This window comes from Rhipicephalus sanguineus, chromosome 1 (assembly GCF_013339695.2).
Source record: "Rhipicephalus sanguineus isolate Rsan-2018 chromosome 1, BIME_Rsan_1.4, whole genome shotgun sequence".
NCBI lineage: Eukaryota > Metazoa > Arthropoda > Arachnida > Ixodida > Ixodidae > Rhipicephalus > Rhipicephalus sanguineus.
The window spans coordinates 308807199-308826449 of NC_051176.1; the positions used below are offsets into that span (position 1 = coordinate 308807199).

Here is a 19251-nt window from a genome sequence, read left to right on the forward strand (position 1 = left end):
CAAATTGCGGATCTCTTCTTTCCACTCATCAGGCAATAATATATAAAATTTTGAAATAAATTTGAGAGGTCGACCAGCCATCATTTGTTCGATCTTACGTGGAATCACCCTTATATTATTCACAACATAACATGCACGCATGAGTTTAAACAGGCACAAGCTGTTTGATTAGTTTGGTAAATCACGTTGAATGCAATAATGCCTTTGTACGAAGTACAACAAGCAACTTAGTAATGCTAATATTACATGGTAATTTAACACCGGTGCGTGCTAACGGAACGTACACATTTGAGAAATGCAAGAAAAATATATGTCGTTCAGTAATTCAAGGTGGGTTGCCATATAATTTAACAGGACTTATTATGCAACAGGTCCTTAATTATAAACGAAGTGCAATTGAGCAAAAAAAACATAACTCAATGACACCGACTAGGAAAAAGAAACTCAACAAAAAATGTAGAGGCCAATTCCTAGACCAGAGAGCAACATTTCAGCAGAAAAAACGCGGGAGACATCATTTTGACGGTTCTCACCTTACGCCAGTTGTGGGCTTTCCCACACAACGACTACCACACTTCAAATTGGAACAGTTTGGTGCTGCATGCTCATTTTCCTTCATCATAAGAATGTGCAGCCTTGTTTTGAAAAACACCTTCGATGAATGCGCAGTGTTGTACCGGCATAGAAATGAAGAAACGCGCCTGATGATTGAAGCATGGCATATCGACAATAGTGGTAGCGCATGCGTGAGCCAACCGTCGATTAACTTGCATAAAGATGAAATCAAATGCCTTAACAGTTATCTTCTACGTAGACCGCCACGCGTGCCGGATTGATAGGTTCGCCGGTTGCATGGGCATGCGCAGATAAGTTTTCGTGCCTTCTTTCTTTTCAGCCGTTGTGCGTCTCTTCAGTTGTTAGTCGGCGTTTGTGGTGTCCTGATCTCTTTCTTGTGTCCGTGTTTGCACGCCCTGTCTCTTTTTAGAATGAAGACCTTGAGCAGCTTCATCTCAACGTTATGGCAGGATGGGAAGCAATTTACCGATTTAATATTACTCTTAGCAGACAATTCTAGCTGTGCAAGAGTCACTTTATTACGTAGAAAGCCTCGACTGTTGGTACGAAATAAACCCTCGGCAGTTTCACTCAAATGTAGAACTACTGGCGAAGGTATGACAAGGTTAACGTTACTCGTGTAGGATTTCAGTCATGTCAGTGTGCTGGCGCTGTTCGATTGAATTGATGCGTTGCGCTCACTACAGCACACAGTGTTTTTCAGAACATTGCTCACCACGTACCCTTCCAGGTAGTCTTAATGATTCTCGTTCTGCATTGCTCAGTTCAAGAATGTCATTAGGAAGGGCAGAAAATTCTGTGCCTTCCGTCGCGGAAGAAGCTTTTCCACCTGACATGTTCAAGCCAGTCATAAAAAATCTATCATCAGTGGCATAGCTAACATCTTTGCTAGGTCGTAAAAACTGTGCCATTGTTGCAGCTCGAATGGCACAGCAGAATTCAAGAGGCCTTGGCACTGGAGTTTTTTAATGCAATGTGGAAAACAAATTTTCCAGGGCATCTTCTCCGAATCTGCTGAAGAGTACACAAAAGAAGTTCTTTTGTTCTAGTAGTAGCCCTGCAATTCCAGTGCTACTCTTGTCACTAAACACCACTCAGGTCTACACAGGTTTCCAAGCACTTTTCTTTGCATTGCCAATTTGCAGTCTTTCAAATAAGTCAAGGACATTATTGAAGAATGCAACTGTTTCACTGTACTTCTGCTCATCAAGCTTACTGAAGGCAAGCCATGAGCTCACTTCTGCCTGGCGCTGGCTTGCCCCGCGTTAGATGCTCTCAGGCCTGCACGAGAGGTTGACATGATGCTCTGGCAGGCGGCTTCTCGTTCGTGCGCTCGACTGCTGCCCCTTTGTGTGATAGTCGTAGCGCCGCTGGCAACCGTACTCTATCGGTCTTGTCGAGTTACCCTGACGACCCGCAAACCCGGGATTGTCGCACTGTGCTGTGTCCTGGGTTAATAAACCCGTGCTTGTTGACAACCTACCTCGAGTGCCTTTTCTGCGCTGTGTCGAAGAGTCGACGAACCCGGCCGTAGCGTCTTTGTTCACTGCGGCAGTGGAGAATGTCGCGTCCCTTTCCGGTTACCTCGTAGGGTGAGCGTCTCGCAATCCCATCTCCACAACGGTTTCAAAAGACCAGGCAGTTGTGAGGGCTTCCTTGGGCAGGTCTCCTTTTTGTACTAGGAAATGAATGGCAGCTGCTGTATTATGGTTAAAAAATGAAGAGGCTAGGTTTACTTTCATCATTTCAAAATACCCTGGCTCTAAACAAGCTGGCTTCAGGTGAGGTGCAAGATTCAAATCAAGCTTGGCATCAATCTGCACAAGAATTTTTACGTGCTCAATCTCAGTGATTCCACTCCTGCTCCAACTGCGCCAAAGTGCGCCAAATTGTATTTACTGCGCCATCCTGATAAAATCAACGTAAATTGCGCCAAACTTCGCCAGAGTCTCTGGTTTCGGGGTGGCTATCACCAACAATTGCACCGCCGGGTCGTCAAAACATGTGCAGCTTGATTTTGGGGCCGCCTAAGTCACAACCACGGACCAAGAATTATTCCGTTGAATAAACAGCGCTCGCGCGATCGTCCCAATCTATGATGCCATGATCGGTGCCGAAGCAGCTTCAAGTAGACTCGATGGCAAGATGCATCCTCCGCAGAAGCTCGTGACGTCTAGGCCTCTCGGTAGCGAGAAAGTGCGACGGCGATTCATCGGCGGACGTCGTCTGTTCTAGAAACGCTGCTGATAGCTCGTTTCAAGCGTCGCACGGCACGTTAGGAAAGCAATGTTCAGTAATAACTGCATGTGTACTGCTAAAATGTCTGTCACTTCTGTTTCTGGACATCGCGGAATGAAATCTGGGATCGCTAGCAGTATATATATGGAACAATATCGAATTTTCCTTGCTTCGCGTTTATAGAAGAGCATGCGAACGGTGGAAACGCGTTCACACTTTTCCTCGGATATACTTTATCCATGGATCTTCATTAGGAAGAGCTTTTTCGTAATTGCTTATACCAGCACGTCCGAGTTTAATCACTCTGCGGTGAATACCCCCTAAAAGGCCCTGCCCTTTCGAGCTCACGTGCTAGGGTTCCAATTTGAATTTTTTGCTTGCTTTTTAAAAATGTCATCTCGTTAATAAAAGCATATATCCTGGTCGGAGCAGCCGCAAATACGCAGCTGTCAGTAGGGGGCCCATTGCTGACAAGGAGGTTATACTAAAACTTCTTTAGTATAACCTCCTTGGTCGCTGACTGCCCACAGTGAAGCGGCTACCCCATGTTACACGTCCGCCCCTCGCTTTCGGTGGTCAATAGCTGACGGGTAAAAAAACTCAGTTTCGGGCAAAGCAATGAATGCGATACCAACAAATTGTATTGTTAAACGAAGTAAGGCTAGTAGCTAACTCTTTTGGATTCGATCTCGCCTAACTCAACAAAACACTGGTTTAAGGGAATATGGCCGCTCCAGGAACCGAAGTGTTTTCTTGCTCTGAGGTATCTTAACACGAAGTAAGCGTTGAGAGCACAGCAAGTTTACGAGCTCTCGCCTGATGCCTCGAGCGGGCGGGGCGTTCCTCTCTGTTTGATGAGCAGTCGACGGCAGGCCCGCACGCGGGAAGATGTTAGAGAGTTTTAGTGCTGGGTTCCCGCGGGCTTGGGGGCGCGCGGGCCCTTGCGCTCTTTTGTATTCTCGGTGGATGCGGCTGGGAGTACAAAGGAACGCAAGAGCGTGCGTACGCAGGTGGCTTGGGGTCCCCAGTGCTAAAACACTCTATTATCTCATGCGCTGTCCGTGCGACGGAGACAGACGGCCGGCTAGCTTAATCTCCGCTTCAGCCGCGTTCGTTGCCGGCGCTCGCGAGCTTTTACCCGCGGCTAGAATGCGCGTGGTGATGTTATTAATTTGGTCTTTATACAGAAAATTACGGCAATGGCAACGGCAAAAATCCTCGGAGAGCGTCCATATAATTGTTATCACAATAAACATTTTTAAAAAAAGTTGAGGAGCCATTTCACTCTGTGAAGTGGATGATAAGCGAAGCTGTTTCGCGCATGTCAAGGAGGTGACATGGTGGAGGACAGTTTGGTATGTAAGGCCAGGTATTTAACGTTCAATACTCAATATTAATGCGAAAGCATCAGATGCTTTATCAAACACGAAAATTGACCGTCGGTGGCGTCAATCGATTGATGCAAAAAATAATCATGTGATGGCGTCATCATCACGTCATAGATCGTCAAAACTTTTGACGTCATCATGGCGTCATATATCGTAATGTCACGTGATGACGCCATCACGACATCGTCGCTTTACACTGCTTCCGTAATCTGTGCGCCGATCATGGAGCTAGCGCAAAACCAGGTGAGGTGCAGATAGCTTGCAGAGAAAGAGGGAGAGGATCAACCCGTCGATCGAGAAAAAAAAAGAACCTGGCCTTCGCATTGGAGTTTTCTTAGGGGAATGCATTAGGGACAGTGTGGCTCTTTGGCATTGATGCACTGCTGTACATCACAGCGTTTGTCTACAATGTCTGCTGATAACCACATAGATGTATTTAGAGTGTTATTTCATAAAGTGCAATTTTATTGATCTGGTATTCTGTTTATTTGCTAGTGTCGAAAATAATCGCCGAAGAGGTTAATTCAGAACACTCAACTGCATGAGCCCTTATTTTTTCATTAGTGAGTGAAGTATGGAGTTCTCTTGAGATGATTTTTTCCATAAGATTTGCAATGAATCGAAATATTTCCAGCCTTCATAAGAGCCCCATAGTAATATTCCGGTGCTTGAATGTTATTGCAATATGCTTCTGTAAAGCACTCCAGGATGTAAAATTCGCTGCTCCAGAGTGCTCCCAGATGCAAAATTATCTGCTCCAAAGTGCTCCAAGATGAAAATTTTGCTGCTCCAAAGTGCTCCAAAACTGAAATTTTGCTGCTCCAAAAATTGCTCCAAATCAGAAGTCCTCGGTAGCATCACTGACTGTTACGTGACAGAGGAATTGAGTAAACAACACTGAAGCAGCAACACACGTAGCTGTGGACATGCTTCACAGTGCAACCCAACTTTGTATCAACCTCTTTATTCTCTATGTGGTGGTCCACCTTGGTGCTGCAGAGTCTGCTCAACTTGTTTCGCACCGAGATTAAAACCTGTACATCATAGTGTTAGGCCACTTTGTTGAGTCGGTTTGTGAAACCATGGATGTATGGTAGAACAGCGAATTTCTTACATTTTTCTTGAGCTGGCTTAGGTTCATTAGTGCTGCCTTTTTTATTTTCTTAAGTAGCTTCTTGCAAGTAGCAGAGAGCGTCTCTTGTGGAAGCCCAGCTTCCGTCAATTTCTGCACCTGACCAGTGAAATTGGATCCCACCAAATGTTGACAAGATTTGGTCATCGTAGAGTGGAAAGAGCAATAGCATTTTTGACTTAACTTTGTGTGACCTGAACTGTACTTCAACAAAGGTTTGATTGACCTGGGTGTGTACTGCCAGCAAACATGATTCGGTGTAAACACTAGCTTTAAATCAAGGAACTAAATTAAGTCATCCTTCGAATTAAGTCATCCTTGACGTCATGAGCATCATTATCAAAGAAAACTATGTAATCGTCACCATAGCGAAAAACTTTAGTGGCGCTTGTTCTTGTCATTCCTCCCTATGTGCGTCGTCTTGTTTTTCGTGCTGCTTACTCCCTAAATTGAGTACTGACTGTGATGTGTGGTTTAGAGCAAAATGTATGCCTCATCTACTGTGTATATGAGTAGCAGATTATGACGGTCTAGGATTTTTTATGTGCTCTCATATGCGCTGTAAGTTTGATAGATGGATATGAAAGTTCTTCCTAATGTGTTTGTCATCTACATAGTTGCCGTTACTGCTCTTCTCATCACAGGCCCACAATGCAGGCCCCTTTTAGAATATGGTGTGGTCCTGCTGGCAAAATACAGACACGCATGGTTCTTGCAGGTCAGAAACCCAGATGCCTCATGGCGGGAGGCGAAGCGCACACTGCGGAAAGACCACCGCTGGGATCTAGTGGAATCGCTGGAGCGGGAAGAACGTGAAAAGCTGTTTGCTGAGCACCTGGAACAGTTGCAGCGCAAAAAGAAAGACAAGTACCGAGATCTTCTTGATGAAACACCAGGCATCACACTCAGCTCCACTTGGAAAGAGGTGGGTCTTTGTAACACCTGATAGAGAATGAATGGAATTGTTCAATCATACTTAGCATGCAGCTTCGTTATTTACAAAAAAAACATGGCTGATCCCTCCGTCATAGGAATCGGTGTAATACGAAAGTGAAACATGTCTTCACAGTACCGTATAAACCGGACTATAGGTCGAGTGGGAATATAGGTCGACCCCCCAAGTTCAGGTTACCGAAAAAGATAAAGAAAGGAAAACAACCCAAAACTGCCGAACCACATTTATTTGCGAATTGGGCGCACCGCCCCCCGATCGTCCGAGCTCCCCTCAACCACCATCGCAACTGCTCCTACTCGTCCGACGAAGCACCACTGTCTTCTGAAGACGAGAGTTTGTCACTGGCCGCCTCCCACAGTGCGTCGTCTTCCGTGCCATCCAGCGAGTTGCTGATGCAACATTTCTTGAAAGCATTCTCCACCATGGAATCTGGCAAGGAACACCAGGCGGAAAGCACCCAGCCACAAACAGTCGCACGCGGAGGCCTCTGTAGGCGGCCCGTCGGTGTCTTTGGGTTGTCGCCGGACATCCACTCTTGGTACTCCAGCCGCACTCGGTCCTTGAACGGCTTGTTTAGCACAACGTCGAGCGGCTGGAGGGTGGACGTCATACCACCTGGTATCACGGCGAGGTCCGTTTTCCCGTCGCCGAGTGCGCGTTTCACAGCGTCGGTCAAGTGACCACGAAACGCATCTAACACCAGCATGCTGCGAACATGCAGCAGTGCACCTGGCCGACGGTTCCAAACTACTCGAATCCATTCGAGCATCATGGCCTCGTCCATGTATCCCTTTTTGTTGACGCGAACGACAACACCGGGCGGGAACACTTCCTTCGGCATTGTCTTGCGTTTTAAAATGATGAAGGGCGGAAGCTTTCTACCATCTGCCATGCATGCCAGCATGACGGTGAAGCGCGAGTGCTCGTTGCCAGTGGACAGCAGCTTCACATCCTTGGCGCCGCTCTGCATGATCGTGGTCGACGAAGGCATGTCAAACCACACGGGGGTCTCATCGGCGTTTCCAATCTGCCCCATCATGTAGTCGTTCTGCTCCCGAAGCCGGTTCACGAAGCACTGAAAGTTGATAAGCTTGTCCTCGAACTCCTCCGGCAACTTTTGACAGATGGATGTGCGCCGCCGGAGAGAAAATCCTTTGCGTCGCATGAATCGACGCACCCAAGAGTTTGGTGCACGAAACTCTTCTCTCGTGAGCCCAGCTTCTCGCGTGAGTTCCATGGCTTTCTTGCGAATGGTATCCACGGTCACTGGCAGCGAGCGCGCACGAACTTCCCGCACAAAGTCCGCTAGCTTATCTTCCAGCTGCGGATGAACGGCACTTCGCCCACGAAACAACATTTTCCGAGGATTGCACATTTGCAGCTTCCCTTTCTGCGCCCTCCAATAGCGCACGCTTTTTTCCGATACACCAAAGCGGCGCTGAGCAGCCATATTCGCGTTCGCTTCTGCGAACTCAACAACATTTAGTTTAAACGCAGCTGAGTACTGCCTCCTCGTACCACTACTCATATTCAGTGAACGAAAAAAAAAGACCACTAAAAATGCAGCGCAATGTCAAGCGGAGCGAAAACTCAGAACAGATCGGAAGCAAATCACGAACACAAAGAAGACAGACAGAGAAGAAAAAAACTGCCTGCGATTGGATTTGGATGCGGATATGGCCGCGTCCGGCTTCTCACGCACATGTTGCCAGACAGCGGTGCACTGTCGGCTAGACACCGCTATATAAGACGAGGGGCGACTTTAGCTTATTGTTTTATTGAAAATATCTCGACCTATATTCCGGTTTATACGGTAGTAGTTTATTGTGCATTGGTCTATGAGAGCTTGTACAACGTCTATTGGTGTTTGGCAGCTATCGCACCGTTCGACATGGATGCACCCACGTCGACACCTAGTGGCACATCTCCATTGCGACTATGATCATGGTTTAACCCTTTGTGGTAGCTGAAGTTAACATATACCTGGACACAGCATATCGTGAATCCTGTGCAAAGATGGCATCAACACGTACATAATAAGCACTGGTAGTTGATAAGCATTTGTTCAAAGTGTTGTTAATTGAGGAGAGACATGGCACTGTGTGCGCTCCCGAGTAATAGGGTAACCTATGCCTGTGCTCATGCATGCACTACCACACTAGGCTTCGGTAACACTGGAGGTGGAGGTTCAAAGCTTGAGCCATGAACAGGTGAGAGCAGTCCACGTCCCGCTGGCCTCTGTGTCACTCCACGAAGGCACGACATTCGCCCATCGTCATCGTTGCCTTTATGCGGCGCTTATTGCAGCAGTTTTATGAGTCGGTGCTATCACACTCGAAGCAGTAGGCGGCGTATGGAGAAACCACATTGGTGCATGTGGAAGCTGCACTGCTCCGACAACAAGCTGTCACACGTCAACACCTCCTTAAACCATCTTTACATATAGCGCACCGAAGGGAGAGGAACACAAAGAAACGACGTGGATGCTGCGTCCACGTCGTTTCTTTGTGTTCCTCTCCCTTCGGTGCGCTATAGGTGTTAAGATGGATTACCAACATACCCAAGCTCACGTCCCTAAACCACCTCCGATATTTTTTTCAAACATTTCAAGTAAACACGCGCATCGTGTGCAGAATGCCGTCACGATCAATGATGCCACACGTGGCAGCGCAACAAGCCACGGGCGCGCCACAAATCCCAAGAAACAATCCCCTCTTCTCTCTGGGCCCTTCCGGTCTGCCTAGTGACGTGTGTGACGTCAGTCTGTTGAATCTCCGATGCGGTATGAAGGCGATGCTGCAATTGGTCGAACAAGAACCCACGACTTTCAGCAGAAAGACGCGACACGTGTCACTGTACGGGTCCATCATGTTGGCGATCCTTTGAAGGATTGCCAACATGACAGGCCAGCACGACAACAAAAGCGGTTAGCCGAGAAGCATGGAGTTCACGGAGTCACGGCAACCGGAAGTGCCCGCTGTTTCGAAGAGCGCGTCAGTGATGATGGTATGTCATGTGAGATTGGGAGGGGCACTTGGCGAGGAGGGCAAAGCGGCTTTGGGAGAAGAGACTAGCCGATGAGTGGAGGGTAGCGAAGGAAAGCGTGAAACGAGCGGTCACAGTGTTTCGATCATCAAACGCGTGTAACTCCGCTATTACGGCACCGTTTCGAAAAATTCTCGCGGCTACGTGTTCATTTAGACTCGTGCACAACTGTGACACGACAACTAAATTTCGACCTCTGGGCGGTTTAGGGGCCTTTTAAGTTTGGGCTATGAGGTGACCAAATGGCAAGTGAATACCTTCTGGCCCCTAAACCACCCAGAGGTCGAAATTTAGTTGTGGCATCACAGTTGTGCAAGAGTCTACAACGAACACGTAGCCGTGAAAATTTTTCGATACGGTGCCGTAATAGCGGAGTTAGGCGCGTTTGATGATCGAAACGCGGCTACCAATCCTTTCGCTCTTTCCTTCACTACCCTCCGCTCGTCGGCTGGTCTCCTCTCCCAAAGCCGCTTTGCCCTCCTCGCCAAACGCCCCTTCCGATCTCACGTGACATGCTGTCAACTCCGTGCTTCTCGGCTAACCGCTGTTGTTGCCGTGCCAGCCCGTGCTTCTATGAATCGTGCTGGTATGGATCCTGTTTTGCGCGCATGCCTTCAAAAGATCGCCAACATGGTAGAAAACCGGAGTCAAACTCCTGCAGCAGGGTTGGGTCGTAATCACACAGAATCCCAATATGGCTCATTTTGCTGCAAATGAGCATTACAATACAGTCAAATCCCGCTACAACGAAATTGACGGGACGCGCGAAAAAGTTCGTTGTCGTGGAATTTCGTTGCAGCGAAATTTCATCTATATACCACAAAAGTTGGGAATATCTGATGATCATGACTCGTCCTTTGGTCCCGGCAAGCGCATGCATTGTCCTTTGCATTTAACTGTCGCTAACTCGGACGCACTTGGCCGCACACCGTGTGAATGTATTTTCTCGCGTATAACACGCACAAAATATACAGAAAATTTAGCGCTAAACTCGGGGTGCGGGTTATACGCGAATTTCGTTGCGCAAGTTGGCTTCACGGCAACGCAATGAAGGCGGCTTTGCGTCAATAGGCGAGTTATACACGTGGGTTATACACGAGCAAATACTATATGCAGGCTACCCTCGAAGCGTGCCGAGCGCGTAGCGCCGCGAAGGAGCGTGCCAAAGTTCGGTAGAGGCTAAGTGAAAACGAAGTGCCGAAGCTCCGCACTACCACAGTCATAAGCGAGAGAAAGGAAAGTCGAAACGCTTCGTGTCGTTTTACGACTTTGTTGCCTTTAATCTTTCTTCCGGTGTGTTAGCTGCGTACTTCAGCATATTCGCTATCGATAATCGCGACGATAGCGACGGCGGTCTCTGCCCCCGTTTTCTGCGCAGCGCTTCCGGCAAACGGTAGCGACGGTAGTTCCGTTTTCAATCTGTGCGCGCTGGCCGTGCGTGTGCCCTCAGAACTGCGTCGTTGCTATCTCTGATCGCGTCTACCGTGGTTTTGGCCGCAGCATTGCATTGAGTCAGTGCGCGTACGTTCGATGGATGCGCGCATACTTTCGTGGTCGCCCGTGGTCGCGTCGACACGACCGCATTTGTATTCACAGCGGTTGCGGCAGAATGCAGTTACGCTTGGACTAGGTGCGCGCTGGCGGCGCGTGTGCCTTCAAAACGCCATGGATGTCATTCACGATCGCAGGGCTTGTGACGACGAGCAGTAGTTTTGTTCTGAGTGCTACGTCAAAACAATGGCGGGAGTCCATCAACGATTCTTCCGCGGCCCGCACGCGCATCAAATCCGCCGGCAGCATCATGGCGGATGGACGATCTGTCGCCGAGCATCTCAATGGCGAAAAATTTACCGGGATGTGCGTGAGGTGGCAGAAAGCATGTCTCCGATGAAGACACTGGTCTTGCGATGCGGCCGCACGGCTCTGGCAACGAGAAATGGTCGAATTTCTAGCGAAATTTCGCGGCAATCCTAGGCAAGCTCCTTTTCCTTATGTGGTGGCACTTGCGAAAACTTCGTTCAAGCGGAAATACCCAGAAAGAGTATTCGTTGTGACGAGACATTTTTCGCATTGTTTTCTATGGGCGGCTGACGGGGAATCGAAAATTATTCGTTGTGGCGGAAATTTCGTTGTAGCGGTATTCGTTATAGCGGGATTCGACTGTACTGAAAAGTACCTCAAATGAGAGATTTACTTGCCACCTTTTTTTAAAAAAATCAAGAGTACCAAACATATACTTTATAGCTCCCCTATCAGCATATCAAGTAATGAAACAAAAAATCTGTTACATATATTGCAACTTTATATAAATATCTGTATTCTAGAGTGGCTGACGAAGCTTTGTGCAAAATTTCATTAAAGGGACACTAAAGGCAAATAACAATTTATGTCAGAGTGAAAGCCCAATGTATGACAACTTCTAAAACGGCAATATTATCAACAGCAGTGCCCTACTTACCGAGAAATCAAGCTAAATGTATCACATGATGAGCGCCACGAGTGGGACATTTTCGAAGTGATCCCGATGACGTAGAGAAGTCGGCCTACAATAAATCACTAGTAATCAAACTAGCAGCAGTAAAAAAAGAACATTCCGAGCATCAAAAGACGTAATAAAATGCTGTTTGTTCGTTTCCGCTTGATTCATGGAAAACAAAACCTCCGTGGCGTTGCCATGGGGAACGGCGCGCGTGGTTCGAAGGTTCCGTTTTCGCCGAGCTGTGCCTCGCCCGTCTCAGTGGTAGTTTCGGGATCGCGTACTGCCGTGCGTGTTTTGCGCGCTAGTGGAAGTCGCTCTGACAGGAAGTTCGACAAAATGCCGCATGTGTGTGATATTGCCGGATGCCCGAATGGTGCACAACGCCAGCGCTGCAGCAAGGAAACCGGTGTGTCTTTTCACTGGGTGCCGCGGAATGAACCCTTACGCTCGAAGTGGCTTAGTGTCATGCCATTGCGCCAGTGTGCTAAACAGTCAAAACCTCTGCGTGTGTGCTCGCTGCACTTTCGTACTGAGGATTACGAGACCAACCGCAACTTGGTGACGGCTTTCAATCTGCCCATCTGAGCAAGTCTTTGCCGCAGCGCCGTTGTTGCTACTGTGGGTCCCGCTACTTCCGCTCGGCTGCTAGTGTCGGCGGCCGCGCAGTAAAAGCGGGCAACGTTGGGCATGGCAGCAGTGACGTATGAGAGTCGTATTTTCAGGCGGGAGATTTGAAGCGCGCTAACGCGATGCGGACCACTAAAAACGTGATTTTATTTCAAAATAAGCACTTCCTTGGCACAAAAGCAGCGCTACGAGGTTTCTGGACCGCTATTTCAACAATCAACGTCGACTTAATATTTGCCTTTAGTGTCCCTTTAAGATAGGACTATTTTAACACTTTCGTGACCGCGGAAAAATCGGTTGTTTTTGGCTAGTCTAGGAAATATTTTTTCCCTGCAGAAGAATTATAATTGATGCTAAAGTGTAGGGTATCAAATTATGGAGGAAGAATTGGTCTTTCCAAGGGTATTAATTTCAAACAACGGTTTTATTTCTAATAAAATAAAAAAATTATCAATGCTAGTCTGCAAAGGTTAAACAATAAAAAAAATCGAAATATACGTTTTGAATGCAAAGCCCTCGTAGAATAATAGTGGAAATGTAAGCTCTGTAAGTACAAAGATTATTTACATAAATACAAGAATATAGGCACTAGTGCCTATCATGCCACCGCGCGATGCAGGTTCTCGACACTGTGAAACAACGGCTGGCTGCGCATGTTTCGGGAAAAAAAGATTTTTTTTCTGTTCAGCTTTCCTAGCATAGTTTGCAGTTCTGGTATTTTTCAATTTTCCTGTGTATTTGTTGAAATGAACAGTGTAGCCTGTTCCAAATCTGCAAAAATTCATAATTGTACTCTCATTTGACCTCTTTCTCGCTCATATACTGCCGAATACCATACCGACCTTCACATTTCACCATTTTCTCATTCACTGAAAGGTTCCGGCGGGGTTAAAAGATAGCGTAGAAAAATCGTTCATGTGTTGCAATAGAGAAGACACGTGGTGGAGATTGTCGTGGGATGCGACGCTCGTCTTCTTCAGATCAGAGACACTCAAGAAGCCTTGAACCTTTTCCGTGGCATCACTGACGGTAGACGAAGGCCTGGAAATATGTGTCGTCGACCCCAACACCAATGCAAGCGCGGGACTTCAACGATTACCATGTACACATGGAGTGAGACGAACCTGGTCATCTTCTCTTCAGTAACCTCCCTCCATGGATCCGTCCCTCTCACTGTATGTTGGCTTTTCGAAAGTATGCATCCACGCATACTTATTTGTGTGGTTGCATGTCTCTCCGACGACTTCTGCGGTAAAAAACAACATGAAGACGCCGCCGCGCAGCACACCGGAGCGTTGGGTCAAAGTCCCCTCCACGCCGTCTTCGCGAAGAGAACTGCGCTCTTTCTGCAGCCGGCGCCAAATGCTCCCGCCCGAATGAAGTTAACACCTTGCAGATAAGAGCTGTTATGTTTAGAACACACCGGATACGTTTACATCGACGCGCGGCAGCGATAAAACGACCCGAGGAGAAGACGAAACTTACCGGCGGATAGCTGCTGATGTTCCGGGGAGGTTTGACGCAGTTTCGCCGTCCGTACGACTTCGCCTGGCGAATCGAAGTCGTCTTTCGTGTCTGTGCTGCTACCATCATCCAGAGATTCCCGCTCATATTAATTGGAATCCGTCGAAATTCGCCGTTTCTGTGGAGCACCCGCGAGCGGCGTCGACGCGAAGTCTGAAAGAACGAGCGCTCACCTACCTGACTGCGAACGAGCTTTAAAAATTTCCCCGCGGTGGAAAAAACAAACTCGCAAACAAAACTGATAAAAAAACATGTTATTTTATGCTTTGTATTGCGTTAGCTGTCCAGAACCCCTCAGAGAGTGCCAAAACTTGATCTTGAAGTCATCGATAACATACTATCGATGAGAATAGGCGCGGTCACGAAAGTGTTAAGTGCATGAAAGTTTGTGCACAACATGCGAAAATTGCCTCAAAATGAAAATTGAGAAAAACGCATTTGAAAGTTATAAATACATGTATTCTTCAATATACAGTGCGATTTGCATGAAACTTTTTGAGAGCATAGAACAGTTCACCCTTTAAACAGCCAGAGCACTTAAAAACGTCCAGCTCCATATGTTCTTCCTTCTCGCCGCTTGAGAATGGAGTCATCAAGGCGCGCTCTCTTCGCCGTGTTGCGACGATGAGCCCTTGCCTCAGCTGTCTCACATGAAGGCATTCTTTGGATCCTTCTCTGGTCACGGGATTGGCCGAGGGTGATCAGTTCATCAGGTGGCAGTACACCAAGTTCTTGCAAGACCTGTTCAAAGCTTGAGTGACCTTTGTTGAACCACAGCACGGCCATTGCAGCTGCAGTTTCCACTGTTGTCCGGAAGGCAAACTTTGTCTTCGGACACAAAAGCCAGATCTTGCTGTTCAAAGATTATGCAGCATTTTGTGTTTTTCCTTGCAGACAGCGAATGAGCAACTTTTCCTCTGTGACGCGCTTGTAAATAGGAAGAACAGCCATTCCCTGTGCCTTAGTCAAGATTGGTGTGGTCTGGTGTAGGCTCTCCAAGGGCTTCGGCTCGCCTATGCTTGCACCAGGAGCTCACCCCTTCTGGACAGTATCTGTGGCTGCCTGCACTGTTGCTGGAGGATGAGTGGAATTAAGGGGGGACACTGCTCTTAAAAATTTTTCTTTATTTCTTGATCGATTTTGATGAAACTTGGTGACTTTATGTATATTTGTATGCTGATTTCAAATATGCAATTACTTTTCTAGTATAATGTGTAGATCTAAAAATACAAAATATCTTATGTGCCTCTTGGGGAGCAATTTTTTTTTAAAACTGAGTTAGTTACAAAGTAAATCAGCATATCACAATAATCTGCAACAGGAACTGTGTGCAGTGCGACAAAAATGGATGTTCTAAACCCGTTAGAACAAAAGTTATGGTATGTTGAACATTCACAAGTGAGTCATTTCAAGCTAGAATTTCACTCGTGAATGTTCAACATACCATAACTTTTGTTCTAATAGGTTTAGAACATCCATTTTTGTTGCACTGCACACAGTTCTGATTGCATATTATCGTGATATGCTGATTTACTTTGTAACTAACTCAGTTTAGAAAAAAACTTGCTCCCCAAGAGGCACATGAAATATTTTGTATTTTAAAAACTACACACCATACTAGAAAAATAATATCATATTTGAAATTAGCACACAACTATACATAAACTCGGGAAGTTTCATCAAAATCGTTTAAGAAATAAAGAACTTTTTTTCAAGTGCCATGTCCCCCCTTAAGAGGCCCAGATGGCGCGATGCATCTTCAGAAGATCACCCCTGTTTGTCGTTATGGCAATGCGATAATAGCTTTGAAGCTTCTGAATTGTGCCGTCCTTCAATTTTTCTCCTCGTGGAAGTCGTGTTGGTAGCTTTCTAAGTGCAGTGCCTAGACGCTTGGCCACATGGTTTGTGCACTCCTCCTTGTCCACAACTGCTTCTCCGTACACCTTGGCCTCGGCGACAGCGGTGTATGCTTTGCTATCCCCATCACTGAGGAACTTGGTGAAGCGCAATGGTGTTTCGTATGAGGGCGTCCTGCCCCATATACGTAAAGATGCCTCAGTCTCCATAGCATGAGAGGAGCATTCAGTATTTTTTTCACATACAGGACTGTGAAACGCCTGCCACATTTCTTCCTCAGCACCCAAGTCCTGGTGCCAGCTACAGGCAAGGCAGTAGTTTGAGAGCACCTCATAATCTAGGCACAAACCAGTGTCCACAGACATCGCAGTGCCTATTCCATTGTGGCTATTGTGCCCTTTCTTTTGCCAAGTTCCATCGTACATGACAGCAACATCAGCTCCATCCATCATCTCTTTTGTTTTGATTCTTGCCTTCGCAAGATTTTCTTGCACAGCTTCGACAGCTGCGGCATGAACTTTTTTGCCAATTGCAATAAAAGTTTTGTGATGCATGGGTGTTGACAGGCCAAGAATAGCGCAAAAACGCGATAGCTGTTCATGTCCGATGCCTATCGCACGCGCGGCCACCACTACTTTCACATTCACGGCAAAGCTGTCACGCGAGCTGCCGCTTCGATAGCTCTGGTCTTCACTGGCACCGATGGGATGTCCTTCTGGCACAACATGCCGTGAACTATGCGCGGCGGAAAGCACTGACGCTGGGCATTCATTGTTATCGCAGTACAGCTCGAGAAACGCAGAGAGGCCCTTGCGTTTGCTTGTGGCGTCGCGGACGACGAGTCCAGTAGTGCGGCACCTTGGACAAACAGCACCGCTCACCGTCGCTGTCAGAGCACCGATGTCGCAGATTACACCGCTCACAGACCTACCACCACTCCTCGTCCTCTCATTTCCGAACTGTCCTATCTTTCTTTCGGATGCGCTGATGAACTTGATCGCGGCGTCGATCTCGTCGAAGTTCCCGCAAGCCCCCATATCCACGCTGTCTTGATTAGGCCTAGCGGCCGGTGACTCGCAATGTTCTACGCTTGCTTTGCGCTTCGGCCTACGACGACGTCCTCGGTACTGGTTCTTGCTTCCGAATTTCTGAGCTCGAAAGTCATGTTTCTTCGAGTGATCCATTGGGGACTATGAAAAACACACAAACGCATGGGAAGTGCTGATCGTCGCAAGCGCGCCGCCAGTGGGGCCGATCAGATGTAGCCAATGGCGGCCTCGGTAGCGTACCACGTGACCCCGGAGCGGCTGCAACTTGGCTGAAAACCGACTTCGAAACCGCCGGTTTTTTTTTATTGTCTTGCCAAAATACGAAACTGGGGGGACGCTTGTACACTAGAAGAAGGCTTGATCTACGTCACCGAACAAACCGTCACCGAGCAATGGCGGCCGACGTCGAGTTCCCGAGAGGCAGGTTTTCAAAAATAGCCGTTGTATGCGCGAGTTTGTGATTTAGAGAGCTGCCTTGGTTGAAGCAGGTTGATTTTTCACCGATTTTTCGTTCGAATTTAGCCTTGATATTTGGGGAAATGGGAGTTGAATGACCAAAAATAATTTTAGAAGCAATATCTCAAAAGTGAAAATTTTCGAAAAAATCGCTATTTTTCAACCCGCATCTTCCCTTAAGTGTCGAGTCTTTTCGTTTTTCCAGTCGGCACTTTTGCAGCCAAGCACCGCACACCGATGCGTGAAAGCCATCGCAAAACACTGTCTGATTCAGTCCGCGCAGCTTATCAGACCGCTAGGCGTGACTGTGCTGGTACGCTAGCAATTTGGCAGTTGCATTATGGCCTGCTCACGCTAGCGGCACGGCAGCTCGCCGTTTGCCGTTCTCAGGCTGCCGTGCGCAAACGGTTTCGTTTGCGCACGTCAGTCATTCTTTGCCGTTCGAAGAATAGGTCCGAGACCCATTTTTGTGCCGTTCTCCGGCTGCTGCAGAGCGACGTGGCCAATTAGCAAAGGAGGAGCCACATCTTCGCGCCGCGTCGTCTGCGTCTACCGCGGGACGCTTTGAGTTGCTTGCTTCTTGCTCTGCAATTTTCATGCTAGAAGTGCGGATGTCTTCCGTGTCGTTGCCAAGCATGGTTCTAGCAGTCAATGGAACGTTTTAGTCTGTCTGGTATTTGCCCCGCCACGGTGGTCTAGTGGTTATGGCGCTCGACTGCTGACCCGAAGGTCGCGGGATCGAATCCCGGCCGTGGCGGCTGCATTTTCGATGAAGGCGAAAATGTTTGAGGCCCGTGTACTTAGATTTAGGTGCACGTTAAAGAACCCCAGGTGGTCGAAATTTCCGGAGCCCTTCACTACGGCGTCTCTCATAATCATATCTTGGTTTTGGGACGTTAAACCCCAGATATTATTATTATTATAGTCTGTCTGGTATTTAAAAAAGCAGCGCGTAAAACGAAATAACATGTCCCAGAGCTGGCGCCAGGTCAAGTGGCGCCAGCTATGGAGGATTAGAAACAACTAACAAACGCGTAATCTATGTCCTCCGAGCATTCGGAAGCGCCCATCTCGACTCGCTAAGCCTACATCATCGATTATTTGAGTATGGCTCTCAAAAACGGGGCCGAATCTGCATGAATGCTTTGCTGTCGAAGCTTAAGGACATGAATCGAAAGCAAATGGAAGCATCAGTTCGGAGCTTACAAGCTACAGAGCACACGGCGGCCACTTGATAGGTTCGAGGTGGACGACAACCGCTTTTCGCTGTGCAGCAATGTTTTTCGGAGACGTGAATGCCTCGCTGGCGAAGCTTACCGTGCACGTTGGACAGCTCTCGCGCGTGCAGCGACGGCCGGCGTTCAGTGGCACCGCGCCGTTGCGGCAGGCTTGCTGCTAGCGTGAACGGGCCATTACAGGCCGCAGTTGCCAATTCACAAGCGCGCACATGCGGGCAACATGGCGAAGGAACAGCAAAGCGCGGGCAGCTTTTCCTTCGTCGTAGTCATAGGTTCTTGTTCGACCAATCACAGCATTGCCTGCATAGCGCATCACGGATTGAATACACGACATCACATACGTCATTGGGCAGACCGGAAGGGCCTGGAGAGGAGAAGAATTTGTTTCTTGGAATTTGTGGGTCGCCCGCGGCTTGTAGCGCTGCCACGCGTGGCATCGTTGATCGTGATGGCATTCTGCACACGATGCGCGTGTTTACTTGAAATGTTTGAAAAATATCGGAGGTACAGTAGAAGCTCGTTATAACGAAGCGGGATATAACGAACTAATGGATATAACGAAGCAATCGTAATTCCCCTTGAAATTCCCATAGACGCCCATGCATTTAAAACCTCGTTTTAACGAAGCTAAAATTTCCTCGCAATGGATATAACGAACCTTTTTTTTCCCCCACCGAGCACTTACCG

The 19251-nt window shown here is 47.8% G+C and overlaps 1 protein-coding gene and 1 pseudogene across 3 annotated transcripts in view; one reads left to right on the forward strand and one right to left on the reverse strand.

Moving 5' to 3' along the window:
* Positions 1–19251, forward strand: part of LOC119379424 (transcription elongation regulator 1) — a 417021-nt gene that overhangs the window by 368489 nt on the left and 29281 nt on the right. For all 3 annotated transcript variants that reach the window (XM_037648731.2, XM_049411976.1, XM_037648732.2), the window contains exon 16: positions 6053–6259. In XM_037648731.2, coding sequence (XP_037504659.1) covers positions 6053–6259 — 207 coding nt within the window. The remainder of the gene's footprint in view (positions 1–6052; positions 6260–19251) is intronic.
* On the reverse strand, positions 14495–16534 carry LOC125756915 (uncharacterized; annotated as a pseudogene).